We start from the raw sequence: 10000 nt of genomic DNA, 5'->3' as shown, positions 1-10000 counted from the left end.
TTCTTCTGTAAAAGAAGATGTTTTGAAAGTGTTGTTTGTACAGTCGACGTCAATGAAGTTCAGTGTTGTTTAGACCTTAAAAAAAATATCTTGTTTTACAGAAGAAAGCAAGTCATACAGGTTTGAGCGGGATAAGGGAGAGTAGATGATGACAGAATGATCATTTCTGGCTTAACTGTCACTTTAAATATGAATAAATATGAATGAAAATATCTTAAGGACATTTTATTCACATTTGGCTGCCACTTGATATCTATTGTTAATTCAAGCATGCTATTTTTATTTTAGTTTAATTGAGATACTATTTAAGCAATAAGAAGCAGGTGGTTTTGGTTTAATTTGTATTTGTTACGGGCCGTTGTTAGGCACGACACAAAGCGGAGAGACTAAAACTCCCTCAGCTGTTATCAATTCACTGTAAACCAAGGCTTCACGGGGATTATTGCTTTTATAAACTGGTTATTCCATTAACGTAGTAAGGTTTCACCAAATAAAACAGAGCAAATAAAGTGTAATGATATTAATAAAAACTTTATTCTTCCGCCAAACAAAGTAGTTCCTCAGAATCAGTTGTGTTTGCAACAAAGTGGTTGCCGAGCAACACACAAATGTAAACAAAGGTGTATGTTACATTGTAGAGTAATTTACAACAGCTTTGAACGCGGCTCAGCCAATCAGAATCAAGGACCGGAACTATCCGCTTTATAATATAGTTTTTATGAATATTTAGAATGCGATTTAATAGAAACTTAATTTTAATTTTAGTTAAAGTATTAGTCATTTTGTCATTTTCAGTAATTTCTGTTATTATTATATATGTCGGTATAGTTTTTATTAATCAGTTAAAGTGTAAATTATTTTAGTGCATGAAGTTAAATGAAATTAAAATGAGAAATGTTGCCTTCTAATCCATTTATATCAAGTAACAAAAATGTTTTTAATGGTTTGAATTTTAATTTTAGTTTGAGTTTTAGTTAACTAAATAATAAACCTGTCGTAACATCAAGTAAAATTATTTATGTAGCACTTTATACAATACAGATTAGTGTTAATGTTGCAAAATTCATGAATTGTGAAACAAATTCTGTTTTAGCTGTAAAGCAGCTCATTATTCAGATCAATTCGGCACAAGTTTTGTTCTCGTCCGATAGTGTAAATGCAGTTAGATTGATAATATTACTGAATATTAACCATCTTTTAAACCCCAAAAGCAAAGCAAAGCTATTTGAGAAGCTCTGTGAGTTTTTCTGCCTGCTATAGAAATAAAGGTGACTTGACTTTTGTCTCCTGCAGCATCTGACCACGTTTGAGGAGGCCATGCTGACCATCGAGGACGGCATCAGGAAGCTGCGTCTGCTGGACGCTAAAGGGAAGGTGTGGACGCAGGACATGATCCTGCAGGTGGACGGGAAAGCCGTCAGCCTCATCGACAACGACAGCAAGGTACGAACACACCGATCCAGTGTAGGGTTGGGTGTCCTTTGAATCTTTTCGATTTCGAGGGATGTGTGTTATTAAAAATTTTATAATAAATATTTTTTATTCTTTTTTTTTTGAAAATTTATTTGCATTTGAGATGAAATGAATAAAAATCAGCAGGCTACATAAAAACTGGGCTCGTTTAATTAAGAGCTGTTTGTGTGCAAAGTAGAGCTGGATAAATTTTATTATTCTGGATAAATAGAGTTTTTTTATTTTTAAAATTGAGATTGTGGTTCTCTCATGATTCTGAAGAAAAAACATTAGACACCTAAACAAAATCACGTGTAAATTATGAATGAATGATTCAATGACTCACTCAAGATTCACTTGTTTCATTACTGGATGAATCAGCGTTTTGGAACGAATCTCTTGAATGATTCAAAGACAAAAACATTTTAACAGCCCCTTTTCGCCACCTGCTGGCGTATCTGATTCCTGACCTTAAGCAGGGCCGCCAACTTTTAAGTTCATCATGGAGTGAGATTTTCCACAGTGGAAATTATTTTAATTTAAAGGGATAGTTCACCCAAAAATGATAATTCTGTCATCATTTACTCACCCTCATGTCGTTCCAAACCTGTAAATGTTGCTTTCTTATGTTGAACATAAAAGAAGATATTTTGAAGATTGCTGGTAATCGAACAGTTGGTAGTTGCCATTGACATCTATAGTATTTTTTTTTCAATTTCAAAGTCAATGGGGACCACCAACTGTGCACCAACATGCAACATGAGCAGTTTTTAGTCTAAATTAGATTGTATAATTTCGAAATCTGAAGCAAAAACAGAACGATTTGACTTTAGTTTTGTGAAACTATAAAATTTCTGCATGAGACCGAAACAACAGACGAGCTGAACGAGACGCAGATTCACTCTCTGCCAGCAGGTGGCACTTAAAGCGTTTCCTTGGTTGCAGCTGTAAACAAAGCACTTGTGAACACTGCAGCAGGTGGGGCTTACAGCGTTTCCTTGGTTACCGCTGTAAACAAAGCACTTGTGAACACTGCAGCAGGTGTGGCTTAAAGTGTTTCCTTGGTTACCGCTGTTAACAAAGCATTTATAAACACTGCAGCAGGTGGAGCTTAAAGCGTTTCCTTGGTTACCGCTGTAAACAAAGCACTTCCGAACACTGCAGCAGGTGGCACTTAAAGCGTTTCCTTGGTTACCGCTGTAAACAAAGCACTTATGTACACTGCAGCAGGTGGTGCTTAAAGCGTTTCCTTGGTTACCGCTGTAAACAAAGCACTTATGAACACTGCAGCAGGTGGTGTTTAAAGCGTTTCCTTGGTTACCGCTGTAAACAAAGCACTTGTGTACACTGCAGCGGGTGGTGCTTAAAGCGTTTCCTTGGTTACCGCTGTAAACAAAGCACTTGTGAAAGAACTTGTGAGGTGGTGCTTAAAGCGTTTCCTTGGTTACCGCTGTAAACAAAGCACTTGTGTACACTGCAGCGGGTGGAGCTTAAAGCGTTTCCTTGGTTACCGCTGTAAACAAAGCACTTATGAACACTGCAGCAGGTGGTGCTTAAAGCGTTTCCTTGGTTACCGCTGTAAACAAAGCACTTGTGTACACTGCAGCGGGTGGTGCTTAAAGCGTTTCCTTGGTTACCGCTGTAAACAAAGCACTTGTGTACACTGCAGCGGGTGGAGCTTAAAGCGTTTCCTTGGTTACCGCTGTAAACAAAGCACTTATGAACACTGCAGCAGGTGGTGCTTAAAGCGTTTCCTTGGTTACCGCTGTAAACAAAGCACTTGTGAACACTGCAGCAGGTGGTGCTTAAAGCGTTTCCTTGGTTACCGCTGTAAACAAAGCACTTATGAACACTGCAGCAGGTGGTGCTTAAAGCGTTTCCTTGGTTACCGCTGTAAACAAAGCACTTGTGTACACTGCAGCGGGTGGAGCTTAAAGCGTTTCCTTGGTTACCGCTGTAAACAAAGCAGCGCTGCACTTATGAACTTTAATATGCTTTATACAGAGGCAAGATGAAAATAAAAATACCATGTAAACTTTTCTAAAGACAGTAGTCTGAAGTTCCCCTCAGACATACATTCATATAAACTCCTATCCCTAATTGAATCGTGATTTGTTTAGCATCTCAACCGATTCGAATTGTCACATATTTTAATCAATCTTCAACCGGCTTGCGGTTAATCGTTACATCTTTAAAATAGAATCTTTTGGTGATTTCCAGAGTGCAAACACAAATATGCAGTGGAGCCTTGACCAAATTTTGCTAATATCCTGTTATTACAGTTTTTACTGAAGAAAATGGATGTTGGCAGCCAGGTTCCAACCCTTCTCCAGTGATACGTGTATGGCCTGATCATGTGTGTGTTTCAGAATGAACTGGAGAACTTTCCTCTGGCCTCGATCCAGCACTGTCAGGCCGTGATGAACGCCTGCAGCTACGACTCCATCCTGGCGCTGGTGTGTAAGGAGTCCGGTCAGAGCAAACCGGACCTGCACCTGTTCCAGTGCGACGACATCAAGGTCTGGTCTCACTCCTTTGTGTGTTTGTTGACCGTCAGTGTTGGGAAGGTTACTTTGGAAATCTAATAGGTTACAGATTACCAGTCACCCTGTTTAAAATGTAATAAGTAGTTTAACTATTTCAATTACTTTATTAAAGTAATGTGATTAGATTTGATTACTTTTTGTTAACTTTTCTAAATTTAAAGTTCTAAAGGTTTTCGGTTACTCTTTATTTTAAGGTGTCCTTGTTTTTAGTGTAATTATACATTTAAGTACTGAGTAATATTAATTTTATTTAAATGTATTTATTTTATTATTTGGTTTAGGGTTTTGGTTTTTTGGTTGATATTATGCATGATTTTTATTATATATTTTTTATATATATATTATTTATTGTTATATATAATAGCAAGTAACATGTAAAGAGATCATCAATGATTGATTTCTGTAATTTTTTAAATATTTTTTATTTTTTTATTTGTTTTTATAATTTAATTTTAAAGCACAGTCACCGCAAAATAAAACTTTAGCACCTCTTTTTACTTTTAGATCGTTCTGAGGTTAAATACAGATTTAAAATCATGACAAGAAATAGTTTAATAGTTATGATACTGTTTTTAAAATAACGTCCTTGCATAGCTATGACAGAAAACACTGACATCTAACAATGCCTTGAAATAAAACAAATAAATTAAAAAAAATACAAATAAAGCATATACACAAACCCAAATAGGAAATAAAGCAGTTATCCCCCTTTTGTAATAGTTAACATTTGCATAAGTAACTGGAATTTAATTACACATTTTGTCTCAGTAACTGTAACTGATTACAGTTACATTTATTTTGTAATTAAATCAGGCCAATTTGATCCACATGGACATCGAGAGCGCCGTCAGCGACCACAAGGGCGGGAAAGTCAAGAAGCGTCCGGAGGTGCTGAAGTAAGTCCAGCGCTTGTGAATTATGAAGATGCCTGTTGCCACGGTAATGCAGCATCCGTTTCTCTGTGTCCATCAGAATGATCCTAAAGAGTGACGGGACCATCCCTCCGCCCCCAGGAGGCCCCGCCCCCGAGCTTCCAGGAGCTGTCAATCAAACGGACAGCAAGAGCCGAGTGGCCAGTTGGACCAATGAGCAGCAGGAGCGTAAGTGGAGGCGGTTTCTGTCTTTAACCCTCGAGTTCCTGTTCCAGAGTCTCATTGTGTGTGTGTTTGTCCTCAGATGATCCACAGAGACATTGGATATAGTTGGATTAGCGCAGCGCAAGTGGACAGAGATGTGGTGAGTATTTACACTGATACATCACATCCTGTTCTTAAGGATGCTTAAAAAATCTTAGGAAGTATACATTTGATTTTTAAATTTCAAGGTTATTGAGTTTGAAAAAGTCTGTGTATGCAGTTATATACCCCCAAAATTCAATATACACAGGCATTTTTGCCCCAATGAGTTTTTGACTTGATCATATGATGTAGTTATATCAAAATATCACGAGCAAGTGTCGTTTTCCCAAATATCAGCACAAATGCAACTGTGATATTTATTTTCTACAACAGTTACATAAACGATAATTTACTTTTTAGACACAACACTGTCAGTATTGTTTGTTTTTTCTTTATTTTGTCAACAAAAATTTCTAAATAAAAACACAGCAGAACCGAAGTTCTGAGCAACACACAAAAATTATAATGATTTCATTTGATTGGTAACCGTTTTTATTCTAATTGAATTTAATTTGAATGCTAAAGTGTGACATAAAAGGTGATTTCTATGCATAAGTATAGAAAAAAAATCCCCTTATATAGATATAAAAAAAAAAAAAAAAACTGGAAATCATTTTAATTTGACAAATATTACCCCTTAATAAAAATAAAAAGTTATTTTCTGTCACTACTGTGAACTGCACATCCCTTATCATTTTTATTCATCCAGGTCTTAAAAAGCCTTAAAATTAGACTTGTGCAGCAACCCTGTGCCAGCCAATGAGACGAGCCCGTCACTGCAGATAAACTGAGCCTGATTTAAATATTTTTTTACCGGCCATGAAACTGTATGTGTGGAAATGCATGAAATATAGGCTGAACAAATTGGGGAAACAAACCAAATAGTTATTTATTTATTTTTTGGCAAAAATTGTGATTGCAGTTTATAATGAAGACTTTCAGTCAGTATGATGGTTGTGCGAGAGTCACGTTGGTGTTGCACATGTCTGTGTGTGTGTGTGTGTGCTTGTGCGTGTGTGTGCATGCAGCAGATGGTAAAATACTGACGTGTGTTACAGCAAATCCTCAATCACATTCTGGACGACATCGAACACTTCGTCACCAAACTGCAGAAAGCCGCCGAGGCCTTTAACGATCTCTCAAAACGCAAGAAAACCAAGAAGAGCAAAAAGAAAGGACCCGGAGGTGAGTGCTCCTCACATCACACATCCTCATCATCCTCATCATCATCAGTGTGTCATGAGTGTGTTTGCTGTGTGTCTCCGATCAGAGGGAGTTTTGACGCTGAGAGCTAAACCTCCGTCTCAGGACGAGTTTATCGACTGTTTCCAGAAGTTCAAACACGCCTTCAACCTGCTGGTGAGTGACGTTAAACAGGTTACCATCCCAATTACAAACATTAGAAAAATTTAATTTATATGATCTGTGATGTGATTATTGTTTGTCATTCCAGGGGAAGTTGAAGAACCACATTCAGAACCCCAGTGCTGTGGATCTGGTCCACTTCCTGTTCAATCCTCTCAGACTGGTTCGTCTTTTGATCACGTGTGTGTGTTTGTGTGTAGAACAGTTGTTCTGTCAGACTGACGTGTGTGTGTGTGTGTGTCTCAGGTGATCCAGACGTCTGGAGGAGTGGATCTGGCTAAAAGCGTGATCGTTCCTCTCCTCACCAGAGAAGCCATTGACTTCCTGCACGCGGCGGGTTCGGCGGAGGAGAGACACCTGTGGGTCACGCTGGGAGACGGATGGACCAAATGCAGGTACTGGAGTATCTCTTTTAATAACAAAACTGACCGATATTTAAAACTTTTCATAGAACAAAATCAACCAAGATATAAATCGCTTACCTGAAACAAAAGCAACCGATACCTAAATCTCAAAACCTAAAAAATTAAACCGACTGATGTTTACATTTTTACAGAACAAACACAACCGATATTTAATTCTCCTAACCGAACAAATGTTTATTTTTTTACAGAACAAACACAACCGATATTTAATTCTCCTAACCGAACAAATTATTAATTTTTACAGAACAAACACAACCGATATTTAATTCTCCTAACCGAACAAAACCGACTGATATTTAAATCTCTTAAATGAACAAAAACAGCTCGTATTTAAATATTTTAACAAAACAAATATGACCAATATTTTAATCTCTTATAGAACAAAACAAACCAACATTTAAATGTCTTATTAGAACAAAACTGACTGATAATTCAGTCTCATGATAGAACAAATCCAACGAACATTTAAATATTTTACAGAACCGACCGATATTTAAGTTTCTTAACAGAACAAAGCAACCGATACCTAAATCTCAAAACCTAAAAAATTAAACCGACTGATGTTTACATTTTTACAGAACAATCACAACCGATATTTAATTCTCCTAACCGAACAAATTATACATTTTTACAGAACAAATACAACCGATATTTAATTCTCCTAACCGAACAAAACCGACTGATATTTAAATCTCTTAAATGAACAAAAACAGCTCGTATTTAAATATTTTAACAAAACATATATGACCAATATTTTAATCTCTTATAGAACAAAACAAACCAACATTTAAATGTCTTATTAGAACAAAACTGACTGATAATTCAGTCTCATGATAGAACAAATCCAAAGAACATTTAAATATTTTACAGAACCGACCGATATTTAAGTTTCTTAACAGAACAAAGCCAACCGATATTTAAAAATTTTAATAGAACCGATCAATATTTACGTTTCTTAACAGAACATAACCAACTGATATTTAAATATTTTAACAAAACAGAACTAAATCTCTTAACAAAACAGAACTGACTGATGTTTATTTTTTTAAAGAACAAACACGGCCGATATTTAAATCTCTTATCTAAACAAAATTTACCGATAATTCGGTCTCTTAATAGAAAAAAGTCAACTGTCATTTAAATATTTTAACAGAACAAAACCAACCAATATTTGAATCTTTTAATCAGACAAAACTGTCCGATATTTAAACATTTCAATGGAACAAAATTAACTGACGTTTAAATATTTTAACAGAACAAAACAAACGTATATTTAAATCTCTTAACAGCACAGAATCGACCAATATTTAAATGTCTTAATAAAACAAAAACAACAGATATTTTAATGTCAACAACTGACCAACATTTAAATCTTTTAATTGTCTTTGAAAGCACAGACATCTGTTTGAACCGATATAAGTGCTAGACAACACTATAAATACAAAATAGCTAGATCTAAATCTGGAGGATCACTCATCTCATCGTCATCTCATCCAGCACTATAACCCGCTCTACACGGTCATGAAAAACCTGGAAAAAGTAATGGAATTTTAAAACAGCAATTTCCAGGCCTGGAAAGTTTTGGAAAAGTAATGGAAATCTATTTTGCAATTCTCTGTATAATAGAATTATGTTTAATCAGGTCCTGAATTATGACTTTAAAACGAGGGAAATTCAATATAGTGTGTAGGTTAGATGAGTAAATAAATCCACACAAACCATCAGATGAAAACAGTGTGATTCAGCTGTATCGTGTCCTCTCTCTTTTACATTTTCTTCACATCAGCGTCACATCTAAAGCGCGTGCTGCGAGGAACAAATTGCGCTTGTTGCGCTTAAGTGGCCAAATACGCACAAAATGACATCAAAATGGTCCTCTTTAAGTTAATGTAAACAGTTGCGAAAGAAACCGTGTATCAGTATTAGATCTGTGAAACAGGTCTTGTGACAGCAGCCTAATAAAGCTGTGCCAGCTGTCATTAATGTTAATCAGACAACAAAAGACAGAAAATCCCTCACTGCTCTTGACTGAATAATGTGTGGTTGAATAACTTTAAAGGGGTCCGATTATGACGAGACCTGGTTGAGCTGATCTAGAGAAGGCAACGAGTGTTATAACTATGTCAGAGACACGCTAGCTTTCCCCTGAGTGTTTACTATCATCAGGGTTTAAATCGCGCTCAAATTGATTTTGACGCAGTATTTACACTGAAGCTGGCAGGCAGCTATGGTAAGAGGCATGACATTTCCCAACCAGGTGCCGAGTGGAGCCAATCACAACACACACTGGCCCAGCTAACCAATCACAGCGCATTTCGTATTTCAGAAGGCGGGCCTTCATTTGATACAGGAACTATTCGAGCGGTTCATGCCAGACTCGGGAGAGAGGTGTTGTAATAATGTAAAATATGTGAAAAATAATGTGTTTTCGAGCAAACTAGTATGAGAGCCTGTTCTTGTACACCCCTTAAACAAAAACTAGTTCAAGCATCAAGCATAAATGTTAATTAACAGTTGAATAAATTTCTGTAGCCTATATAAAACACATTCATATTTTAGAAAATGTAGTTAATATTTGCATCATTAATGATTTATCTTATCCACCCGCAGATAATCAGAATGCATTTTCTTATTACCAGACCCGCGGATATAACCACCATCCGCGCGTCACTAATGTGTATTGTGATTTGTCTTGTGTGGAGGTTGGAGTGGCCGAAGGATCACCCGTTTCCTCCGCACACGCTGTGTTTCCGGGACGGCTGGGAGCCGCCGGTGCTGGTGTCTCGAGAGCAGGACGTGGCTCAGCTGGCGGAGAGGCTCGGCGCGGCTCAGAGACCTGTGGACAGACCTCCGCTCGACGTGAGACGCTCTTCCACCTTTAACACTTACGGTGTGACGCTGTGAAGTACTTGTTGACGTGAAAGTGTTTTCTCTCCCGACAGCAGCCGCTGGTCCAGGACTTCCCCGGCACAGACGGGTACGGCTACAGGCACACCTCTTACAAGCGCTTGCACCTGCTGGAGCCAGACACGGC

At 37.3% G+C, this 10000-nt stretch overlaps 1 protein-coding gene across 1 annotated transcript in view; it reads left to right on the top strand.

Annotated features, from left to right (window-relative positions):
• Nucleotides 1–10000, top strand: part of eps8a (epidermal growth factor receptor pathway substrate 8a) — a 35722-nt gene that overhangs the window by 17436 nt on the left and 8286 nt on the right. The window contains 12 exon segments of the mRNA XM_042721556.1: nucleotides 1294–1443; nucleotides 3822–3971; nucleotides 4812–4894; nucleotides 4971–5098; nucleotides 5175–5205; nucleotides 5207–5234; nucleotides 6235–6361; nucleotides 6447–6535; nucleotides 6630–6704; nucleotides 6788–6936; nucleotides 9669–9825; nucleotides 9909–10000. The exon segment at nucleotides 9909–10000 is cut by the window's right edge and continues 42 nt beyond it. Of these exon segments, the coding sequence (XP_042577490.1) occupies nucleotides 1294–1443; nucleotides 3822–3971; nucleotides 4812–4894; nucleotides 4971–5098; nucleotides 5175–5205; nucleotides 5207–5234; nucleotides 6235–6361; nucleotides 6447–6535; nucleotides 6630–6704; nucleotides 6788–6936; nucleotides 9669–9825; nucleotides 9909–10000 (1259 nt within the window).

Source organism: Cyprinus carpio, chromosome B4, assembly GCF_018340385.1.
Source record: "Cyprinus carpio isolate SPL01 chromosome B4, ASM1834038v1, whole genome shotgun sequence".
In the NCBI taxonomy this organism is placed as follows: domain Eukaryota; kingdom Metazoa; phylum Chordata; class Actinopteri; order Cypriniformes; family Cyprinidae; genus Cyprinus; species Cyprinus carpio.
Note: the sequence above shows the minus strand (reverse complement) of the source record. Positions and strands in the feature narration are given on the sequence as shown.